At 49.3% G+C, this 23975-nt stretch overlaps 1 protein-coding gene across 2 annotated transcripts in view; it reads left to right on the forward strand.

Moving 5' to 3' along the window:
- MIDN (midnolin) overlaps positions 1 to 23975 on the forward strand; it is a 46578-nt gene that overhangs the window by 15757 nt on the left and 6846 nt on the right. For both annotated transcript variants that reach the window (XM_081177807.1, XM_081177806.1), the window contains exons 3-7: positions 684 to 771; positions 2159 to 2221; positions 17007 to 17396; positions 19872 to 20004; positions 21843 to 22145. In XM_081177807.1, the coding sequence (XP_081033933.1) occupies positions 684 to 771; positions 2159 to 2221; positions 17007 to 17396; positions 19872 to 20004; positions 21843 to 22145 (977 nt within the window). The remainder of the gene's footprint in view (positions 1 to 683; positions 772 to 2158; positions 2222 to 17006; positions 17397 to 19871; positions 20005 to 21842; positions 22146 to 23975) is intronic.

The following is a 23975-nucleotide window of genomic DNA, read 5'->3' on the forward strand; positions in this document are numbered from 1 at the left end:
TGTCTATCTTCCCTCCCACCCCCTGTCTGATCTGCTTTTTATTTTATTTTTTAATGCATAAATAAAAAAAAATGCATTTTTATGGTTTCCCTTCTTTGCACAACTAGGTAAAAACGGGGGACAGTTCAGACTTAAAAATCAGGGAACAGTAATGTCATTTTATTCTATATTTTCCCCTTTAGGTTCTGGGCCTTGCAATATAATATGGGGGGGAGCCCCTCTTTTTACAACCATAAATTTATCGCTTGCTGTCTCTCCCCTTGGAAAAATATGGCCATTTCTCTCTTCAGATACAATGGGGGTTTTTTTGCAATGAATGAATGGATAAAATAATCTACCCAGATCTGTCGCTGAAATCGTCTGGAAGAGTAGGTTTGTGCAAAGAGATAGTTGCTTGACGGATGACTGCGGAATACCAGCTGCCCTGTGTCTGGGGGGGGGGGGAGAGAGAGACTGACTTATTATATTGTGTTTACATAAAAGGAGCGGAAAGGGGGAGAGGCTGAAGGAAGACACTCCCCAAAAAAGAGAAATACTGGAAAGATGAATAATTAGAGGTTCTGTGTTCTGAAAGCAATTTAATTACCATTTGTATTTTTTTTTAAAAAAGTAACAATGCTTTATCCCTCCTCCCTCCCTCTGTTTCTCTCCCCCCTGCTCACCCCCCAAAAATATCCTTTTAGTCGACTTAATTCGGGCAAACTTCAAGATCTGGGTGTTGGAGACGGGAGCAAGTTGACTCTGGTGCCAACGGTGGAAACCGGATTAATGGTAAATAAGTTTCATTTATTATCTCCCCAGCATCAGGAGGAGCCAAGATGTGGCGCCCACCGGGTGCTTTGAACTATAACTCCCATCCGCTGCAACTGGGTGTGTGTGAATGGCCAGTGATTATGGGAGTTGTAGTCAAGAAGGCATTGAGTATGGCGATGGATGCCTTAGTCATCCTCTAAGGCAGGCAAACTCGGCCCTCCAGATGTTTTTTGGGACTACAACTCCCATCATCCCTGACCACTGCTCCTGTGAGCTAGGGATGATGGGAGTTGTAGTCCCAAAACAGCTGGAGGGCCGAGTTTGCCTATGCCTGCTCTAAGGAACCACAGCTAAAAGAATCCCTGGCAGACGGGGAGTTTCTGCAGAAACTAGTAAAATTCTGCGTGCTTTTTAGGTCTGGCCCTGCGCACCTCTGCCATGCGGCCCCCGGAAGATTGGCCCTGGGCCTATTAGTCCCCTGGCTAGGATAAGGTTCCCTAACCTTTAATTTAATTTTTGGAGCCCCTCTGCAAGCTAACAGGTCACTCAAAGGCAGCCGGGGGGGGGGGTGCGGAGATAAGTTAGCCTCCCCTTGGGCTCTTTTCCTTCCTGCTTGCCTAGAGGCGATTTGGAACAGTGGCGTAGCGTGGGGGGTGCAGGGGGGGGCCGGCCGCAGCGGGTGCAACATCTGGGGGTTAGGGTTAGGGGGCGCAAATTACTTGCCTTGCCCCGGGTGCTGACAACCCACGCTACGCCACTGATTCGGAATGCTCTGTAGGTGACTAATAATAATAATATAATAATAATAATTTATTATTTACAGTAGCGTAGCGTGGGGGTGCAGGGGGGGCCGGCCGCACCGGGCGCAACATCTGGGGGTTAGGGTTAGGGTGCGCAAATCCACGGGTTAGGGGGCGCAAATCCACGGGTTAGGGGGCGCAAATTACTTGCCTTGCCCCGGGTGCTGACAACCCACGCTACGCCACTGATTAGTTATACCCCGCCCATCTGGCTGGGCTTCCCCAGCCACTCTGGGCAGCTTTCCCCCCCCCCAAATTAAAATACTGTAATACATCAAACATTAAAAGCTTCCCTAAACAGGGCTGCCTTCAGATGTCTTCTAAAAGTCTGGTAGTTGTTGTTCTCTTTGACATCTGATGGGAGGGCGTTCCACAGGGAGGGCGCCACCACCGAGAAGGCCCTCTGCCTGGTTCCCTGTAACTTGGCTTCTCGCAGGGAGGGAACCGCCAGAAGGCCCTCGGAGCTGGACCTCAGTGTCCGGGCTGGATGATGGGGGTGGAGACGCTCCTTCAGATATACTGGACTAGGCAAAGTCTCGATTTTTGGAAAAAGAGATTTATCTTATTTTCCTTGTTTCTCCCCCAAAAAACCCCACCTTCTACAGTCGCAAGCATCCAGACCGGAGCAGTCCGTAATGCAAGCGTTGGAAAGTTTAACAGAAACTCAGGTAAGGATTTTTTCGGCTCAGGACATGTGTGTGTGTGTGCGTGTGTGTGTGTGTGTGTGTCTGTGAAAATTCCTCCCAAAGACCTTATTTTGTTCCATTGCCTGAAATCGCCCTGCGAGGACTACAGGGCTTGGTCAGTGGCCGGCTGTCTCAGCCCTGGTGACCTCCAGATCTGGAAATGCCTGGTTTTCCTAAAAATTTAGAAAACCACCCCCCCCATGCATATAAAATAAGGATTTTAAAAGAAAAACGAGCTCTTCTTCTGCCTTTGGGTCAAATCTCCTTCTTTCCTGTCGGGTCACTTCCCTGATTGCTGCCGTATTGACTTGGGAACTTTAGTGCGGTTAATTTTGTAGCTCGATTGTGCATCTTTTTCCCCCCCCAATTGCCTGTGGTCCAGGACATCGTTGGTTCCGCGTGTATTTTATTTTATTTGTACATTCGACGTATCTTTAATACATCTTTAATTGTCACCATTTATCTTCCCTCCCTCCCCTCTGTGAGGGTCTTAATTTATTCCTTGTTAAGTTGCATCTCCTTAATAACCTTTAATGTACATATTTTATGTACAGTGTGCTATTTTTATCTGTTAGCCGGCTTTGGCCGGGCAGGGAGGGATAAAAATAAAAAAATATTATTATTAAAGCAGTATCTTGACACTTTAAAGCAGTCACTCCCCCAGAAAATCCTGGGAGTTATAGTTCAAGGGTGCTGAGAGAGCGCTACAGTTCCCAAGGTGGTTAAAGAGCCCATCCCTCTTTGTAGAGGAATTTTGGGAATTGCAGTTCTCTGGTGGGAACAGGACGTCGCCTAACAACTCTCAGCACCCTGAAACTACAGTTCCCAGAATCCTTTGTGCACCGTGATTGCTTTAAATGTAGAGGGATGGGACTTGAGAAGGGGGAGTGACTGCTTTGTATGATCTCGTTTTTTTGCGAGGCTTAAAGGCCATAGAGTTGAAGGAGGAAGTGTGAAAGAGTGCCGCTCTTTCCCACTTCCTCTTTCATCTCTATGGACTTTTCGAGGCTCTGGATGAATTGCAGCAAATCTGAATTTTCGTTTTATTTTCGCCTGCTCTGGTGGAGGGAGGGCAGAAGGGGCTTAGAGGGAGGTGTTGCCGTGGGGCTCGCTCCAAAATGCAGATGCGTCTGTGGGGTCTAGATAAGTTGGCAACCGCTGCCTTTAGAGAGAACCCAAAAGGGAAAGCCTAGCTTTTTGATGGATTTAACTGAATCCTGTAAGGGAAACTTAATTATATTTCAGGAGTCTTCAAGGAAGGCTGCTTAACACTGATTTGGGTTCGTAATCCTTCAAGGCTAGAGGAGAAAGGCAGCGAGATGAGGGTCTCTCAGCTATAGGTCTACTCTGAGTAGGGCTAACATTGCACATGGCTCATGGCGTTCTAAATTACCTAAATGAGTCCTGTTCCGTTTCATATCTCTGGCTTTGTCCCTCGCCATTAGTCTGCCAGCCACAGAAATGAACAAACAGAACCAGCCGCAATTTAAAACACATCACAAAAGGAAAAAGCATTGGGGAGGGAAGAGGAAACCGAGCGGGCACCGATTCTTCAAATGGTTGTGGTCCCGTTGAACTTAATGGACAAGGTGAACTGGGGGGTGTCCATTAATTCCGTGGGTGGGGGGCAGCCCAATCTGAGTCCAACATAGCTGGATGAAAACCGATTGTCTTTCTAATCCTCGTGTGATCAAAATGTGCATTTTGATAATGTGATTTAAAATCAAGGTGTGAGCCCCTTTCCAGTCGTCCTGTCGTCCCCCCCGCAGCCCCAATAAGTAAAAAGAACCGTTCTCACAATAGCAAACCAGATGCCTGTCATTTAATTTCAATAGACCTCCAACTTTTAGTATTCACCCAGTTTTTCGTTTTCTGTTTGCAATTCTTCCCCAACGCCAAATTCACCAGGGCATTTATATCACTTCTAAGGCGCCTGGAATTTACTACGTGGTGCCCAGGGTTTTTAAAAAACTAGGCCCACGTTTATTTAAAAAAAATGAATATATAGTAGGGCAGTGTTGTGGAATGGCCAGTTAATTATTATTATTTTGTCTCCTGCCCAAGCGCAGAGGGGCTTGTGGCTGGCGGGGCGAGATTTGGGGTGCAGAGTAGCAGCAAGGGGGGGCGGGAAGAGTCTAATTTCTCCTTACTCTCCCCCCCTCCACCTCACAGCCTGATCATTATATAGAGAAGAGAGGGGCGGGGAATTTTGATTTATTTCCTGCGCGCGCTCTCTCTCTCCCAGCCCCCATGGGAGAAGGAGCCTCAGGAAGAGGCAAGGGTGGAATTTGAGGGGGGTGGGTGGGTTGGCCTATTGATGGCGGGGGGCGGGGGTTCATGCCAAGAATGCATGCATTTTTTGTGGGGGGGGGAGCTGAGCCAAGTGGCAGCCGGCCATCTGTTTCTGATGGGTCTGGCTTTGATTATTCTGGCTTCTGCTAAACCCACATTCCTTCCTCTTTGCGGAGACTTTTCTTTTGGTAGCAAAAAAATGTCTTGGGGGGGTTGGGGGGCGGAGAAGGGCGCAGAATCTGGTTGCGGGAGGGTGGCTGGGTTTAAAGACTACTTGCCCTTGGCTTCCTCTGAAGTTTTGATGCTTGCCTGGCCTTGATTTCGAAGTTCTTGTCCGTTGTATGGGTCTTAGTTGTGTCATAACAGCTGTGCTGAATTGGGCCCAGTGATTTTGGCGCAGAATCCTGGCCAGCCGCATGCATTCCCTTTAATTTTGAGCCTGCGCTACTTGCAATCTTGTATGCATTTAGTCCACGTTATTTATTTTATTTTATTTGTATGCTTGGGTCTGACTGGGTTTCCCCAGCCACTCTGGGCGGCTCCCAACAGAATATTAAAAACATGACAAAATGTTAAAAACTTCCCTAAACTGCCTTCAGATGTCTCCTAAAAGTCAGATAGTTGTTTATTTCCTTGACATCTGATGGGAGGGTGTTCCACAGGGCGGGCGCCACCACCGAGAAGGCCCTGTGCCTGGTTCCCTGCAACCTCGCTTCTCGCAGGGAGGGAACCGTCCTAAGGTCTCAGTCTGGGTGTGAGCTTTGTAAAACAACTTTGCAACCATGAAAATTACCATTTCGTGCATCTCTCTTCATAAATATTCATTCTCTATTTAGTGAATCGATATTATTCGTCGCCATCTTCGTATTGTGAAAGCTTGCATTGTTTTTAATGTTGTGAACCGCTCGTGAGATCTACAGGGACAGGGCCATAATTTAATAAGCAATTTAATAATTATTTAATAATTTAATAACAAATTTAATAAGTAATAAAGCTCCCTAGAATCTGACATATGTCCCGTGTGTGTGTGCGTGCGTGCGTGCATGTATATACCGTTTTTCCGGCGTATAAGACGACCCCTCCAACTTTTCCAGTTAAAATACAGAGTTTGGGATATACTCGCCGTATAGGACTACCCCTCTTCCAACGCACACCAAATAAAAATTAAAAAACCAGTCTCCAGTCTGGCTCGGAAATCCGCTCCACTTCCCAGTGGCCAGGGGCTTCTGGGGCCAATTTTCAAGCGTAGTTCTGCTTCATCTAGGGAGCTTGGTGTCCTCTGATTTAATTTTCTGTCGTTTTGTCCTTTGGTGGGGAGTTGCTGCCTGAGCTGCTGCTGTAGCCGGCGTATAAGACGACCCGCGACTTCTGAGAAGATTTTTCTGGGTTCAAAAGTAGTCTTATATTCCAGAAAATACAGTATATCTTATATATCTCTATCTATATGGCAAGCTCTGCTCCCAAAGGCTTGCAATCTTTAGTAATATTGTTTGAAAAGAAACACACACACTAGAGGAAAGAGAGTTGGGGAGGGAAGAGGAAACCAATAAGCTCAAGGCACCAAAACGCTTCTGCGTTCTTCCTAGGACAGGGAAATGGTGTGTGGGGGGGTGTTGAACCTCTCCTCTCCCCCATTCCCCCAAGCATAGCTTTTCCACAGAAGGGAACGCCCAGTTACTGTCCGGGTATTTACTTGGGGTGGAGAAGAGAGAGACAAAACCAGGAAGCCCCACCTCTCTTTCATCCTGCGACTGTTCTGCTCGCCTCAAACGGCTGCCCGTCTTCTTTCTGCTAAGAGCAGAAAAAATCTGCTTCCTCGAATGTTTGGGGTGGATCTTACGAAAGATCTGACGCCCTTTCCTGAGATCTGGGTGCAGGGAGGGTGGCTGAAATCTCTCGCTTCCGTTCATTGAGAGACGGAGTGTGTGTGTTTTATTTAATTACTATTGCTGCGTTCTCCAAGGCAGCGCTCCCCCACAACAACCCTGAGAGGTAGATTAGGCTGGAGGGGGTGCAATTGCAGGGGGTGGGATTTGAACCCCTGTCTGCCACGGGTTCCCTGCCCTCGATGAATCCTCTGCGAGGTCGGCCGGGCCGAGAGAGCCAATGCCTGCCCCGAGGTCACCCATTCAGCTCCATGGCCAAGTAGGGACCATAGCTGTCAAGCGTCCCTTATTTGGCGGGACAGTCCCTTATCCCAGCGCCATGTCCCGCTGCTGTCCCTTATTGATGATGTCCCTTAAATAAGCTACTGAAGGTGTTGGGGCCCTTTCTATGTCCAGCTGTCCTTTGCCAACAACAAATTGTTGCTGTTTTTTTGTGTTGAATATGTGCTATATGGTAATTAATGGACCTAATAGGTATCTAAAGCCATTTGAACGCAACAAAATAGGCATTTTATCAAAGTAATCGTTGATCCCTTATTTTGGCTGCTGATCCCTTATTTTCGAGGCTGCTGGCCCCTTATTTTCAAATCTGCAAGTTGACAGCTATGGCAGAGATTCGAACCCAGAACCTAGTAGTAGTATTATTACCCTGCTGAGAATCTCCGCTTTTACAAGTCTTTTGTGGATTTGCTTGGCCGAAATCATAACCTCTCCTGGCTTGTGTTTTGGTTTTCGGGGTGGGCACCGTTTTTTGGCGATGTTGTTGGACTACAACTCCCATCATCCCCGAGATCTGGCCTTGCTAGGGGCTATGGGAGTTGTAGTTCAACAACACACAGGTTGAGAAAGGCTGGTTTGGACTGAGCAACGCTTTGCTAAATTTCCTGTTCCTCCTTGACGTTGATTGTTGTTTTTTGTGTGTGTTTATTTGCTTTGCAAGGGGTGGGGCGGTCCAGGAAGTCTGTGGGGTGCCCCTCCAGTGATGCCTGCCACCCTCCTCTCAGGGAGGGCGCCAGCCGCCCGCCCGCCTCACCCACGGAGCGTGGCCGTGGTGCCAGCCTCCCCGAGCGGCGGGGAAGCGGGCAAGGCCAGGGTTACCTCGGGCCAAGTTTTCTGAACACTTCTTCGGAGAAAGGAAGAATTCCGTGTACTCTGAGTCATTCCTGATTTCTGGGAACTGGGGCTCAGCTCTTGAGCTAGATTCAGAGGCAATCAATTTAAATTTCTGCCTTCAGAAGGCTTTCTGAATCCAAGCAGGAAAATAATTTTTTTTTGCTTTTTGGGATGGTTGGCACAGAAGTACGTCTCTGTCTCTTTCTTTCTCTCTCTCCCGCCCTCAACCCAAACCCATTGCCATCTCTCTAGAGAACACGGAGTTGGGTTTTTGTGTGTGTGTGTCTCTCTTTTTCCCACCCACCCAGTTCCCTCCCAGAAGAGAGTGCGATTGTGAAACTTGCGTCCTCCGGCGCAGATAACCCTCTGAGGTTGTGTTGCAATCACGGTGACTGCCGCGTTTTTCTTTTAGTTCCCAAGCCGCCCCCCCCTAGTTTGTGGAAAGGCTTATCCGTGTTTGTCGAGGGCGGCAGGTTCCCTGAGCATGTGCAGAGTGCATTCCCCACCCACCCACCCAGGGCGGGTGTGCAGTTGTGCAACTTCATCCTCCAGAGCAGGTAACAGGTTTTGAGTTTTGATTTCTCCCTCTGCTGTGTTTTGCAGAAAGGTTTGTCTCTGCTTCCAGGGCAGCAGGGTTTCTGAGCTTGCACAGAGTTTCATTTTCTTTTCATTGCCTCTGTCGTGCGCCTTTGGAGTGGGTGTTTTGCATGAGGTGTATACGTGAGGTGACAAGTTAAGAGAAATTTTGAGTGTGGGCTCAGCCTAGCTGCAGCTGAGTGCTAAATCAAGTGTTTTGCATGTAGCACGTCCCAGATTCCAATTCCCAGCATCCTACAGGTAGACAAAAATAAGCCAGGTAACAAAGCAGTTTCCTGTGTTCCTGGCTCTAAACCAGGAAGTGGCAACAATTCCTTAGAGCGTGTGCAGAGTTCCTGGGAGCCAGAACCAGGCCTACAGAGCTAAGGGATTTAGGGAACTGCATAGCCATACTGGAAGGTGTGACCTCAAGCCCTCTTCCTTCCCATTTGTAAAAAAAAGTAGTGTCTCTATGAGCCCGCTGACTTTCCTCTTCCCTCCCCAGTCCTCTTTCCTTGCGTGATGCGTATTTGAAACATGCATTTGAATTGTAAAGTGTGAAGCATACTGCTAGGGTCCTCTGGTCCAACCCTTTGCAATGCCTCAGACCTGGGTATGCTTCCCCCCCTTAAAATGCCCCCCCCAAATTACCTGCATTAGCGCTTTCTCTCTTTTAAACCAGGCCCAGTGAGGTATAAAGTTGGCATGTGAATTGGTCAACCTGGTGTCGTCCTGGGACTCCCAGTTCCCACCCGCCCCCTGCCCCCAGGCCGGGAACTGTAGCGCGAAGCGCCTGGCGGGCGATGTTGGGCGGGTGTCCTCATTTGTGGTTCCTTTGACCCGTTGTCTCTGATGCCAGGCTGCAGATCTGCACAGGATCTGACTGCTTCTTCTGCCTATTTGTGTTTTTTTGTGCCTGCGTGCAGATAATTGGGCCTCTTCCTCCTTTCTCTGTTTCTTTCGTTCTCTCTCTCTTTACAAAGAAGCGAGCGCCAGGGGAAGATTTTATTTTTAGTTCTGCCAGGCTCCTTTGGCACGGAGGTGGCTGGTACTCAGGGCATCGTCAGCCTCCGGTTAATGACAGCGAAGGGCACTCCATCTTCAGCCTGGCCTCTGACGTCAGAGGAAACGCGAGGAGGAGCGCAGAGCGAGAGACGGGCTCTCTTCTGCGGCAGGGGCAGAGTGCCTTAATGGTTAGAGCGCCAAGCGGAAAACAGATGGCAGCTTTAAACAAAAAACTGAGGAGGGGGCGTTGAGCCTTAAGGGGGCTCTGAGCTATGAGTCACGGGTGGGTTTAGTTTTCTCCCAGCTGGAGAGCCCTCCGTTCTTATTTCAAAGAGCTGTGGAACTGGAAGGGGGAACCACAGAGGCCATCTAGCCCAACCCCTTGCAAGGCAGCATTTTTGGGGGGTTTGGGGGCATCAAATGCATGTAGATTCCAAGCTATTTTCCCCCGTACTGGTGCACAATCCCGAATTATTATTTTTTTGTTTGTCTCATTCCTCCCTGTGCTATACCCTCAGTCACAGAGTCTGTGAAATGGGTTTGCGATATCCTCTGAGGTTGCGATGATATAATGTGCAGTCGTCATTTTGTTTGTTCTCCTACGGCTTCGTGTTATTAAAATGCTTTATGGTCAAGTTTATGGCCCTTGCGATTTGCCAGGGGGAGTGTATGTTGCTTTTGTATTTTTCAACGGCTGGCTTTTGTGGGGGGGGGGCACAAAATAGGTCTCTGCATTTCTTGACGTCCCACGTTCCCTTGGTGCCTAGTTTCTATAATACCGGGGGGGGGGGGAGGCAGAATACACCCCATCCACAAAATTTATCCCCCTTTTTGCCAGGGGGACAATGTACTTGATCGCCACTGAAATCCCAGCAGAGGGGCTACTCACGAATTTACAGCGGTGAGGGGGGCAGAGAGAATTTATCCTTTGAGGAAAATCTCCCCCAGACCTCTTCTGCATATGGAAATTGCCATCTGGGCTGGCGTGAGGCTTTTGAGAACAAAGGAGCTCACTCCATTCAGCCGGTGGGGCGATATTATTATTTTTTTTTGGGGGGGGGAGCCTGAAAACAATGCATTTTCTTTTCCTGATGGGAAGATTCTCTTCCAGCTGTGTGCGACAGACGCCCCCGCCCCTCCGCTGTTTAATCAAAATCAATAATATTGCTTGCTGCCTATTGCGCGGTGATGGGTGGTTGTTTTTTTATAACCTGGCGGGTGTCCAGCGGTCTTTTGTGCCGCCGGTGGGGGCGGTTGCTGCAGGGAGAGACACACAGCCCGGGAGTCGTGACTTGCGGCCGGCGGATTGGGGGGGGGCGCGAGGGTGCTTTTGACGGCAGAGGCTCCTCTGCGGCTGGGCTGGTTTTGGAATTTCGTGACTGGCGCAGGCCGGTGGGGGGGAGGTGATGCCAGACGCCTGGAGATTTGGAGAACGCGGCTTCTCCCCTCTCTGCCCCCCCCCACAGCTCTCCAGACTTGGGGGGGAGCAAAGGCCAAATTTCTAGTCCTGTAGATCTGCCCTGGGTCACCTCAAGCCCTCGTCAGAGGGCACAAGGTTGTCATAGAGCAGGGGTCAGCAAACATTTTCAGCAGGGGGCCGGTCCACTGTCCCTCAGGCCTTGCGGGGGGCCGGACTATATTTTGCAAAAAATAATAATGAATGAATTCCTATGCCCCACAAATAACCCAGAGATGCATTTTAAATAAAAGGACACATTCTACTCATGTAAAAACACCCTGATTCCCGGACCGTCCATGGGCCGGATTGAGAAGGCAATTGGGACGGATCCGGCCCCCGGGCCTTAGTTTGCCTACCCATGTCATAGAGGCACGCATTTGTTCTGGCCCTGATGGAAGAAACCATCCTTCGCACTCACAGATAGACTGCACTTTTGCATGGCTGATCCGTATACTAGCTCCAAATAATTTGGTTGGAGGGGGGGTTGGTTGTGAGTCCCCCTCCCCTCCCCTGCATCATTCGTGCTGCAACCCAGGACTGGTATGTTTGAGAGGCTCTGAGATTCATGGCTGTGGGGTGGGGTCTGAGTTCGAATTATCCCTTCCAGAGGCACCATGAGGGTCATCTAGTGGGACTCCCCTGCAATGCAGGAGACAGAGTCCCCCCCCCCAAAAAAAATATTCCTGGGTTTCAGTGCAAGCGGTATTTCCGCATAGCCTTCCTGTGGCAGAGTTCCGTAGGGCAATTACCAGAACAGGCGTGTTTTGCCCTCTTCTATTTTGCCCCACATCCCTGGTAGCAATGTGGCACATTGCGGCAACCAGGAAACCCAGTCTCTGCCCTCGAGGCGCTTACAGTCTTGGGTTCCGGCTGCAAATGAAGGCAGGAAGAGTGACGGAGGACTTACGTCTGCAATCTTCGCTTCCCGGGGATAAGAATGCTTACTCTACACTAGCTCGCAGGGCTGCACTCTGCACATGCTCAGAAACCCCTTGACATCACCATTCCTGGGTATTTCAGCCACTTCCACCCCAGTGTTTGTGAAGAGAGTAGAGAAACAGTTACCAGGTCTGAATATGCATGATTTGTTAAATCAAATTACCGCATTTTTTGCTCTATAAGACGCACCAGACCACAAGACACACCTAGTTTTTGGAGGAGGAAAACAAGAAAAAAATATATTCTGAATCTCAGAAGCCAGAAGCTCAGTGAAAGCAGCAATCCCTCTTGCTGTTCTGGCTTCTGGGATAGCTGCGCAGCCTGCATTCGCTCCATAAGACGCACACACATTTCCCCTTATTTTTAGGAGGGGAAAAGTGAGTCTTAGAGAGCAAAAAATACGGTATATATTTTTAACAAACTGGGGTTTTTTTTGCTTGATGCTTTCCGCATCTGTTTTGTTTATGGCGCTGTTCCTGCAGAAAATGGCAGCGCTGAGGTGCGTCCCACTTCTTCCGTGTTTAGGTGCCTTCTAACCTTTCGAAAATAATAACAATAATTTGCGTGCTAGAGGTGGTTTCAGGTCTGCTTCCTGCAGGTAGCAGCCTGCTAAACCTCGCTCGGCTCAACTTCCCGGCTGTCCGAAACTCAACTTCGCTGCTTTGCGCCCACTGCCTGCATCCGGCCCCCCTCAGTTCCCACGAGTTTCTCAGAAACTTCGAAGCCGGGGGGTGGGGGGTGTTGTCTTCCGTTTCTTCTGTGTGTGTAGATGGGGGCATGAACAGTTGCAGGGAGTCTAGAGGATTCCAGCAGGTGCTGGGAGGGTTGGAGTCAAGTAGGGTCATGGATGACGCAAGGAGCATTTTTTGGGTGCGCTTAGATTTTTATTATGGGACGCGTGTGGCACTGTGGGTTAAACCACAGAGCCTAGGACTTGCCGATCAGAAGGTCGGCGGTTCGAATCCCCGCGACAGGGTGAGTTCCCGTCTTTCGGTCCCTGCTCCTGCCAACCCAGCAGTTTGAAAGCATGTCAAAGTGCAAGTAGATCAATAGGTACCACTCCGGCGGGAAGGTAAACGGCGTTTCTGTGTGCTGCTCTGGTTCAACAGAAGCGGCTTAGTCCTGCTGGCCACATGACCCGGAAGCTGTACGCCGGCTCCCTCAGCCAGCAAAGCGAGATGAGCACCGCAACCCCAGAGTCGGCCACGACTGGACCTAATGGTCAGGGGTCCCTTTACCCTTACCTAGATTTTTATTCCTTTTCTCTCTCCCTTTTGCTGACATTTCTGCAGCAGCAAGAAAGGAGGATTCCTCTCCTTCTGTGTGCATTGCAAAAATTTCCGGAAGCGTCGGTTGAACCACTCCTAGGCAGCAAGAAAAACAGAAGGAAAACTCTGTTCCTAAAACCTCCATTGCCTTTGCAGGAGGAATAAACTCCACCAATCCCTAAGGCAGGAGTCAGCCACCTTTTTTCCAAATCAAATATCCTTTATTAGGCATAGCAAAGCACACATTATCAAACCGACACAGCAAACTTTTTCAGCAGGGGGCTGGTCCACTGTCCCTCAGACCTTGTGGGGGGCCGGACTATATTTTGAAGGGGGCGAAATGAACGAATTCCTATGCCTCACAAATAACCCAGACATGCATTTTAAATAAAAGCGCACATTCTACTCGTGTAAAAACACGCTGATTCCCAGACTGTCCGCGGGCCGGATTGAGAAGGCGATTGGGCCGGATCCAGCCCCCGGGCCTTAGTTTGGACTCGAACCCAGAACTCTGGAATTAGAAGCGTCTCGTGGTTTTAAAAACCCACCCACTTCGCGGCTGCTTTGCAGACCCTTATCTCAGTGGCAGCATGGAAGGGAGGAAAAACCAGGTTATTATTCAGTTTGCTTCTCATACCCTTTACCTTCTTAAGTTGGCGAGGACGAAATGTCTAGTTATGTCTTTTTAAAAGACTCCTCCCTAGACCAGCGAACCCCACCTGGTTAGGCAAATATTTACTGCTGTCGCCCCACCCCTCCCAAGAACCGGGGCTTCCCCAGATCAAATCCCGGCAGATCGCACAGGTGTGTCGGGTATTATGGTCTGCCCACAGTGGTGATTGACTCCGATGAGGTGGAAAATGGGCGGCGGGGGCCTGTCTTTTGAGAAACCCGGCCCTCCAATCTGCTGGCTTTCTCCACCACCCCAATGGAGCACCAGCCCCCGGCAGGCGGAAATCCGTCAGGTGTAGCTGCTCCCAAACTTGGAATGATGGGCGGCAGAGCTGCCCCTGTTGAACGGGCTGCCTGCCACGTGACCCATTCTTTGAACTGTGAGTGGTGTGGTTTTGGCGTGAGGACTGTGCTCTCATCCTCCGCTGGAAACCTGGGCCAAGGGGAAACTGTTCCTAGTTTCTGTTTTTGTAAGGACTGGAGGAGGCAAAATAATAATAATAATAATAATAATAATAATAATAATAATAATAATTTTAAAAATTAGTTGTATCCCGCCCCCCTGACCGAGGCCAGGCTCAGAACAGCTAACATCATAAAAACAACACAATACGCATAAAAACAGACCCTTTATTTTTTATTATAATTACCGTATTTTTTGCTCTATGAGACTCACTTTTTCCCTCCTAAAAAGTAAGGGGAAATGTGTGTGCGTCTTAGGGAGCGAATGCAGGCTGCGCAGCTGTCCCAGAAGCCACAACAGCAAGAGGGATTGCTGCTTTCACTGCGCAGCGATCCCTCTTGCTGTTCTGGCTTCTGAGATTCAGAATATTTTTTTCCTTGTTTTCCTCCTCCCAAAACTAGGTGCGTCTTGTGGTCTGGTGCGTCTTATAGAGAAAAAAACATGGTAGTTAAAAAGTAAGACTGTAGCTGTGAGCTGCCTCTGAAACCAGGCTTTTCCAGGTAGCTGCTCACCTATGGCGAGTCGGGCTGTGTCTCCAGGCGACTATGCGTAAGTTTTTTTAAAAATCCTCCCCTGTTCCTCGTTTGGAGAATTTGGAGTATGCGGGGAGAGAGAGCAGGGAACCAGCAAAAACAGACTCTGAATCCTGAACCCGTTTCCGTTTTGAGGTTTGCAGCCCTGAGGTCTAGCAACTTGATTTTCACTCGCTCCCCAAGTAAATTTGTTGTCGGACACTGCTCTGGGACTGAATGTGAGGAGCGTATCGAAATCCATTAATCCACTATATACGTTTGGATGCCTGGTTTGTTTTTGTCTGTTTGCTTCGGATCTGGGCCCTTTTTGAGATATCGTAGACGTGAGTTTTCACAACTGCTCAAGGAGTTTTGTCCATTTGCATGCTGCTGGGGAGCATTTCGACTCAAGAAAGCGGGACGAACCTTTAGAGACGGCTCGATTTTGACCCCACAATCTCAAAAGGGGCTGGTTTTGACCACTGATTCCAAAACTGCATGGAATCTGACGACTTGATCTCAAAACGGCACTGATTTTAACCTTGTGGCTTCCAAACTGTGGTTATAACTGTGCCAATTTTGACCCCTTGATTTCAGGGTGGATTTGATTTAAATCTAATCGATTTAAATCAGGATTTAAATCCCTAGTCAGTAAGACTTGATTCTAATCACTAGTCAGTAAGACAATTTAAATCTCTTTTTTTTTTTACAGAAAGACTCATTCTTGCTGGCAAAATCTTAATTTTTACAACCAGATGAAGGTTTCATTTTTGGAATAAAAAATTTTCAGAGTAGTTTTTACAGTTACATCAAAAATGACTGATTTGGTTATACTATTAGAAATACTTAGGTTATTATGAAATTATTGTGCAGTTTAATAAGTTAACTGTATTTGGACAGCTTTTCTGCTGTACTTTATAGGAAGGAGAAAAATAATCATTTCCTTAATAACAATTGAAACAATTTATTTAACCAAAGCGGTAACATTATAGCTTATGTATCCATGTTTGTTAAGTGATGTGGTTAAATTGGGTTTAAAAAGCAACAAGAAGCAAACTTGGACTGAGTTTTAGCACACATGAAAAAGTTAAAATGTTTCCTGGTGTCGAAACAAAATTTTAAAATTCCTTCCTGTAGCACCTTATAGAGCAACTAAGTTTGTTATTGGTATGAGCTTTCGTGTGCATTCACACTGCTTCAGATACAATGAAACAGAAGTCACCAGTCTGAGGTTTGAAGAATTGTGCATGCACACGAAAGCGCATACCAATAACAAACTTAGTTGCTCTCTAAGGTGCTACAGGAAGGAATTTTAAAATTTTGTTTCAAATATGGCAAACCGACGCGGCTATCTACCTGTAACATTTCCTGATGAATAGCCTTTGGAGTACAATGTAACTTAAACAGAAAACTATCTTTAGAAGAAGAAAAAATTCCTCCAAAAGCAATTTATTTTAAAAATCCGATTGAAATTTTAAAAAAAAATCTGATTTAAATTTTAAAAATCCTATTTCTTTTGAGTTTTACTCACCCTGCTTGTATGGAGGCGGTTGGAGGATAGATGCGGCTAACAGATTGAGGTTGAATCCTGGCAAGACAGAAGGACTGTTTTGGGGGGACAGGAGGCGGGAGGGTGTGGAGAACTCCTTGGTACTGAATGGGGTAACTGTGTCCCTCAAGGACCAGGTGCGCAGCCTGGGGGTCATTTTGGACTCACAGCTGTCCATGGAGGTGCAGATCAATTCTGTGTCCAGGGTGGCTGTCTGCCAGCTCCATCTGGTACGCAGGATGAGACCCTCCCTGCCCGCAGACTGTCTGGCCAGAGTGGTGCATGCTCTGGTTATCTCACGCTTGGACTACTGCAATGCGCTCTACGTGGGGCTACCTTTGAAGGTGACCCGGAAACTACAACTAATCCAGAATGCAGCAGCTAGACTGGTGACTGGGAGCAGCTGCCGAGACCATATAACACCGGTCTTGAAAGACCTACATTGGCTCCCAGTACGTTTCCGAGCACAATTCAAAGTGTTGGTGCTGACCTTTAAAGCCCTAAACGGCCCAGTATCCCTGAAGGAGCATCTCCACCCCCATCGTCCAGCCCAGACACGGAGGTCCAGCTCCGAGGGCCTTCTGGCGGTTCCCTTACTGCGAGAAGCCAAGTTACAGGGAACCAGGCAGAGGGCCTTCTCGGTGGTGGCGCCCGCCCTGTGGAACACCCTCCCTCCAGATGTCAAAGAGAAAAAGAACTACCAAACTTTTAGAAGACATCTGAAGGCAGCCCTGTTTAGGGAAGCTTTTAACGTTTAACGGGTTATTGTATTTTAGTGTTTTGTTGGAAGCCGCCCAGAGTGACTGGGGAAACCCAGCCAGATGGGCGGGGTATGAATAAATTATTATTATTATTATTATTATTATTATTATTATTATTATTATTATTATTATTATTCAATGCTGCGCTTGTGGTTTTTTCCTCCCCTTTCTGCGAATTCCGAGGTGTGAAAATGAATCTGCTTTGTTTTGATTTTGATACCTGCCTCCTTTACGCCTCCGCCTCTCACATCCCCCTCGTCTTCCCTCCCCAGGTAAACGACTTCCTGTCTGGAAGATCCCCTCTCACCTTGGCCCTCCGCGTCGGGGACCATATGATGTTCGTTCAGCTGCAACTGGCGGCCCAGCAGAACGGCGGACAGCTGCAGCACCGCCACCTCATCGCCAGCCGCGGCGAACCCCCGGCCGCTGCGCCCCCAGCCGGTCCCGACTGCCCCGCCGCTCTCCACGGGGGCGGCCACGCCCCCCACTTCGCCCGGGTCCCCGCCTCCCCGCCCGCTTGCCAGGAAAGCCCCGCCTCCCCGCCGCAGGCCCCGCCCACGTACTGTAGCTCCGCCCACCCGACGCCCGTCACGGCCGGCATGTTCCGCTCGCACGGGGCCCAGGCGAACGGTGGCATGGGGAGTTCTTCGTCGTGTTCAGAGGTGAGTCTTGGTCTCGTCCGTTCGAGACTCGAACCCAGAACCTGAGCCTCACGTCTGAGCTATTGCAATGGGGGGTTGTTTTCGGGAAAATAAGGGTCTCACTTTCAGGGCACTGAATTGGGTGAGGGGTCTTATCGTCCATCGCCATAGGTAGAAACACTGTATTTTTCACTCTGTAAGACGCACCAGACCACAAGACGCACCTAGTTTTTGGAGGAGGAAAAGAAGAAAAAAAAATATTCTGAATCTCAGAAGCCAGAACAGCAAGAGGGATCGCTGCGCAGTGAAAGCAGCAATCCCTCTTGCTGTTCTGGCTTCTGGGATAGCTGCGCAGCCTGCATTCGCTCCGTAAGACGCACACACATTTCCCCTTACTTTTTAGGAGGGAAAAAGTGAGTCTTATAGAGCAAAAAATACGGTATTTTCCAAGTGGCTCGTGGCCGCTAAGCCCTGCTCTTAAGTAGACCCGTTGAAACAAACGCACGCAGCGGACAGAACGCGAGCCTGTTTCAGTCTGCAAGCGTTAACAGAAGAGCTTGAGGCTCTTTGGGTCGTGGGTTCGAATCCCATGTTGGGCGAAGGATTCCTTCATCGCAGGAATGTTATCTGATCTCACTGTATCCCCCCCCCCCATGTTCAAAAGTTTAACTCAAGATCTAAAACCAGGGTCTAGTCTTCAAAGCCATCCTCTGGCTCCTGGTCACGTGCAGAGAGCCCCTGCGTGATAGCTTTGAGCCCAACATTGGACAAAAGACTCCTACATTGCATTGAACTGAGTGACCCATGTGGTCCCTCCTGCAATTCCACGAGTCTATGAAACTCCATTGGGCAGAAGCCTCTAGGGTTCTAGTCCTCATGAGGGGCCGATTTACTGTATTTTTTGCTCTATAAGACTCACTTTTCCCCTCCTAAGAAGTAAGTGGAAATGTGTGTGCATCTTATGGAGCGAGTGCAGGCTGCGCACCTATCCCAGAAGCCAGAACAGCAAGAGGGATTGCTGCTTTCACTGCGCTTCTGGCTTCTGAGATTCAGAATATTTTTTTTTTCTTGTTTTCCTCCTCCAAAAACTTGTGGTCTGGTGCATCTTATAGAGCGAAAAAATACGGTAGATAGGGAGCTCCTTTATGCAGACCACTAGTCCTCCTTCTGTATGGTCTACACTGATTCGCAGCGTCTCTCCAGGGATGTTCCTGGCCCTATCTGCAGAGGAGTAAACATTGGGAGGGGGCCTTCTATATGCAGGACAGGTGTCCGGCCACCGAGCTGTGGCCCGTCACCATTTAGGGCCAGAAATCTGCCGCACGCCAAGTCAGAGCGTTGGTCCATCCCATTCAATAATGTCTGCACGGACTAGCAGCAGCTATAATAAATAATAATAACAAATTTTATTTATATCCCGCCCTCCCCAGCCGAAGCCGGGCTCAGGGCGGCTAACAACAATAAAACAGTACAACAGTACAACACAACACAGCACTCTAAAATCATTCCTTATAAAATTAATTCAAATTAAACCACTGGCAACCATTGGGCCAGAGCTCCGCGAAGATTGCCGAGGGAAGGAGTCGGGCTGTGCCCTGGCCAAAGTCCTGGTGGAACAGCTCCGTCTTGCAGGCCCTGCGGAAAGATGTCAAGTCCCGCAGAGCCCTAGTCTCTTGTGACAGAGTGTTCCACCAGATCGGAGCCACAGCCGAGAAAGCCCTGGCTCTACTTGAGGCCAGCCTAACCTCTCTGTGGCCTGGGACCTTCAGGATGTTTTTATTTGCAGACCGTAGGTTTCTCTGTGGGGCATACCAGAAGAGGCGGTCCCGTAGGTACGAGGGTCCTAGGCCGTATAGGGCTTTAAAGGTTAAAACCAGCACCTTAAACCTGATCCTGTGCAGCTGGTATAGCACCGGGTGAATGTGATCTCGCAGCGAAGACCCCATAAGGAGTCTCGCCGCGGCATTCTGCACCCATTGGAGTTTCTGGGTCACTCTCAAGGGCAGCCCCACGTAGAGCGAGTTACGATAATCCAGTCTGGAGGTGACCGTCGCGTGGATCAGAGTGGCTAGGTCAGGGCGAGAGAGATAAGGGGCCAACTGCTTAGCTTGGCGGAGATGGAAAAATGCCGCCATCGGGGGGGGGGGGGGTTAGATGGAAGGCAGTTCCCAGATCTCCCTGGAGATTGAACTTTCATTCAGAGCAAATACTCTCCCATTTGAACCCACAACTTCTCTTGCCCTGGCACCAGAAAGCCACAATTTTGGCCTTAATTCAAATTAGACTTTTTTGGGGGCGTTTAAGAAAAACCCTTTTCTGAATATGGTTTGAGGCAGGAATTCGCATCTCTATTCAGGAGCTTTCTAAGCAGAAGTTGGGCGGACATCCGTCAGGAATTCGTTGCCTGTGATTCCGGGGTTGGACTAGATGACCGCGGGGTGCCCCTTCTGAATCTTTGCACAGACTTCAATTTTCACCCCTGCCCTCCTTTCTCAGGTCGATTGCGCCACACGGAGCAAACCTTCACCCAGTGCCAGCCCCGTTCAGCCTTCCCGACCCCGCAAACCCGGCGCTGTGATCGAAAGCTTCGTGAACCACGCTCCGGGTGTTTTTTCGGGGACGTTTTCTGGTAAGTCTTCGTTGACCCTTATTTCCTCTTCCTCCGACCCCTCTGCCTTTCGTGGGAACAAAATACGGCTTCGTGTTGTGGTGTGTGTGCAAGCTTCAGGAACATCACCGAGCGCTTTTGCTGGCTGAAGAAGAGCCCTGTGGAGCCCTGAAGCTGGCGCAGGTCCATGTGCCATTTTTACAATCGAAAATGGACTGTGGGAGCCAACTGATGGGTTTCTGTACAAAGCAGATCTGAATCTGATCTCTGCTGGTTTTTGATAAGAGAAAACCAAGTGAATTTGCAGCTCAACATTTCTAAAAAATTGTATCTGTTTGCCTGGAGCCTTCATTATACACCTTTAGGCGCCTGGAAAAATGTTCCCTTTTAACCAGGCCTTTGGTTGAGCTCATTTACATCCTATGCCCTTCCAAAATGTGGTTTTTTTCCAGTGGGGGTTGCAGCTATTGTGTTGTTGTTCTTATTCTTATTAGTTATTTTGTGGTTTTATATCTTGATTTTTATTAACTGCCCTGAGACCCCTGGGTAAAGGGCGGTATATAACTTCAAATTATTATTATTATTATTATTATTTATTATTATTTATTAAATGGGCTTGTTGGTTGCGGTTTGGGAAATCTGTGACACTGCAGCCCCTTCAAAGGATGTTGCAGGACTCTGATAATATCCACTAGTGGTTAGGGATAAACTGGGGTTCTATTCTAGAGTTATTCAACTTTTGGTCCCTCAAACGTTGTTGGCTAAATCTCTCACCATGCCTAACCACTGCTTGGGGGTCGTGGGGTTTGTAGCTTGGAGAGCCAGGGTTGGAATACTCTCTTGTTGTCTGGCAACATTAAAGAGGGGGTTTTTAATCAGAGGTTGGGAAAGATGGAGGACACAAGGAGAAGGGGACAGCAGAGGATGAGATGGTGGGACAGTGTTCTCGAAGCTACCAGCATGAGTTTGACCAAACTGCGGGAGGCGGTGGAAGACAGGAGGGCCAGGCGTGCTCTGGTCCAGGGGGTCACGAAGAGTCGGACACAACTAAACGACTAAACAACAACAACAAAACATGCCCAACTCCCTCAAAGTGGGGATCCCAAATATACCGTATTTTTCACTCTATAAGACGCACCAGACCACAAGATGCACCTAGTTTTTGGAGGAGGAAAACAAGAAACAAAACATTCTGAATCTCAGAAGCCAGAACAGCAAGAGGGATCGCTGGGCAGCGAAAGCCGCAATCCCTCTTCCTGTTCTGGCTTCTGGGATAGCTGAGCAGCCTGCATTCGCTCCATAAGACGCACACACATTTCCCCTTACTTTTTAGGAGGGGAAAAGTGAGTCTTATAGAGCAAAAAATACGTTAATTTTGCTGTGATTCCCAATTTTCAGGGGGTTGGACTGGATTATGTTGATTCGAAGAGGTACGCCAGCCAAGCTGGTTTTAAAAAAAGCAAAGAGAACACTGGAGAGTTTGCTCCCTGGCCCAGATTATTGCCACTTCCTCTTCTCATGTGGACTAGAAACCTGCCCTTCAAAAGCTTTAACATTCACCCTAAGCAAGCGCGGGAAAGGGAAGTTAACAAGACTCTTTTCTGACAGTCTCCCTCTGCAGGTGGCGGCCTCTCCTTCCTTGGAGGCTTTTTGGGAAGTTGAGATCCCTGCGTTGCCGGGGTTGGGCTGGATGACCTTTGGGGTGCCCACTCTATAATTCCAAATTTTCCTTCCGCACCCGACCACAAACACAAATTCTGGGGGAGGGGGAGGAAAAACCAGCCAAGCAACTTCATGCGTTTAGATTGCGAATCGATAACCTTGAGGGCTAGCGACTTGACTTTGCTTCTCCCTCGCAGGCACGTTGCACCCGAATTGCCAGGACAGCAGCGGGCGGCCCCGGCGGGACATCGGCACCATCTTGCAGATCCTCAACGACCTGTTGAGCGCCACGCGGCACTACCAGGGCATGCCCCAGTCCCTGACGCAGCTGCGGTGCCAGACGCAGTGCTCGCTTTCCTCGACTTCTTCATCGCCATCGCCGCCCCAATCCCCGGATCTCGCCAGCAACACTACCTCAGAGAAAATCGCAGCAGCTGCTAGCCAGTCCTTACACTTGGGCGCCCCCTGCGCCAGCCAAGTGGCAGTGTCTAAGCCTTGCGGTGAGTCCTGCCTCTGAAAAAGAATCCAGAATGTGGCTCGGGTCATGAGGTCTAGTAACTTGCTTTGCTCTTGGTCTGTAAGGAAGCTGCCACTTTCTGCATGCAAAGGGCCCGAGTTCGAAAGCCGGCCTCTCTGGGTAGTAGGGCTCTGTCTGAAACCCCTGCCGGCCAGCACTGTGCTAAATCGAGCGATGCACAGAATAAGCCCAAGTCCCAAATTTGGAACAGTGAGGGCTAGCGTCTTGACTTTTGTGACTTTTGCGTTGTACGTGGATATATTTAGGCAGTGCCGTAGCCCCAAGGAGCTTTCCTCGCACAAGGTCCCGGGTTCAGTTCTCCCCTGGAGCGCTGCTGCCGATCACTGCAGGTGGTATTGAATTAGATGGGCGCGATATCAGGCGTGTTCCTTTTTGCTCCTTTTCTCCATTCCTCCCTTCTTAAAAGGGGACGCAGGTGGCGCTGTGGGTTAAACCACAGAGCCAAGACTTGCCGGTCAGAAGGTTGGCGGTTTGAATCCCCATGACGGGGTGAGCTCGCGTTGCTCGGGTCGCTGCTCCTGCCAACCTAGCAGTTCGAAAGCACACCAGCACAAGTAGATAAATAGGTACCGCTCTGGTGGGAAGATAAATGGCGTTTCCGTGCGCTGCTCTGGTTCGCCAGAAGCGGCTTAGTCATGCTGGCCACATGACCCGGAAGCTGTATGCCAGCTCTCTCGGCCAATAAAGTGAGATGAGCGCCGCAACCCCAGAGTCGTCCGTGACTGGACCTAATGGTCAGGGGTCCCTTTACCTTTTACCCTTCTTAAAAAAGGGAGATGCAGCCTTGTAGGACCTCTTAACGTCTGCGTGCAAATGGGGTGCAGCAAAAGGAAAGGACTTGATATTTTATTTTATTTACTCTCCTCCACTCCCCCCCCCCAAGTGATAAGTTATCCGTGCTGAGCACGGTGGGGTGTTTTGTGTTACATGCAGAAACTCTCCCTGCAGAGTAAGTCTGGACGTCGGGGGGGAGAGAGCGAGGAAGAGAAAGATGTACTCTTTATTCTCGGTCAGGGTGACCCTGTTTGTTGCCAAGGATGAACCGAACCGCTTCTGTCTGGATGCTAATAGATATTAATCCCTTCTGCAAACACTTCCAGTTTTAGCCTCTTCAGTTCAGTTTTCGTGGGTGCACTTTGCATACTCTCTTGCCTAAAATCCCCCCCAAAACGGCTTTTTCTCCTGCATGCTTTTAATGGGCCACTTTGCACCCACAACCCGTTCTTCGCAGTTCGGATCGGCTAAATTGGGGGGGTTCCCTTCCCTCTGGCAAAAGCGAGAATTTGCGTTTCTGTTCAGTTATGTGTCCTCTTTACTCCCAAGGTCTCTGCCCCCAGGCGCTTACAGATTAAAGCAGATTTAAACCACTCCAGAGGTTTTGAGAAGCGTCCCCCCTTGCCCCCTTCCTCCGTTCGCAGATGGGAGCTGTAGTTCGAAGCGTTCAGAGGGCGCCGGGCTATGGAATTCTGGGGGAAAGTACGTGAATGGCTTTTGAGCAATCCTATCCTCCTTATCTAATGTGGGTGGCGCTGTGGGTTAAACCACAGAGCCTAGGACTTGCCGATCAGAAGGTCGGCGGTTCGAATCCCCGCAATGACGGGGTGAGCTCCCGTTGCTCGGTCCCTGCTCCTGCCAGCCTAGCAGTTTGAAAGCACGATAAATAGGTAGATAAATAGGTACCACTCAAGTGGGAAGGTAAACGGCATTTCCGTGTGCTGTTCTGGTTTGCCAGAAGCGGCTTAGTCCTGCTGGCCACATGACCCAGAAGCTGTACGCCGGTTCCCTCGGCCAA

This window comes from Podarcis bocagei (assembly GCF_964188305.1).
Source record: "Podarcis bocagei genome assembly, chromosome: 18".
Taxonomy (NCBI): domain Eukaryota; kingdom Metazoa; phylum Chordata; class Lepidosauria; order Squamata; family Lacertidae; genus Podarcis; species Podarcis bocagei.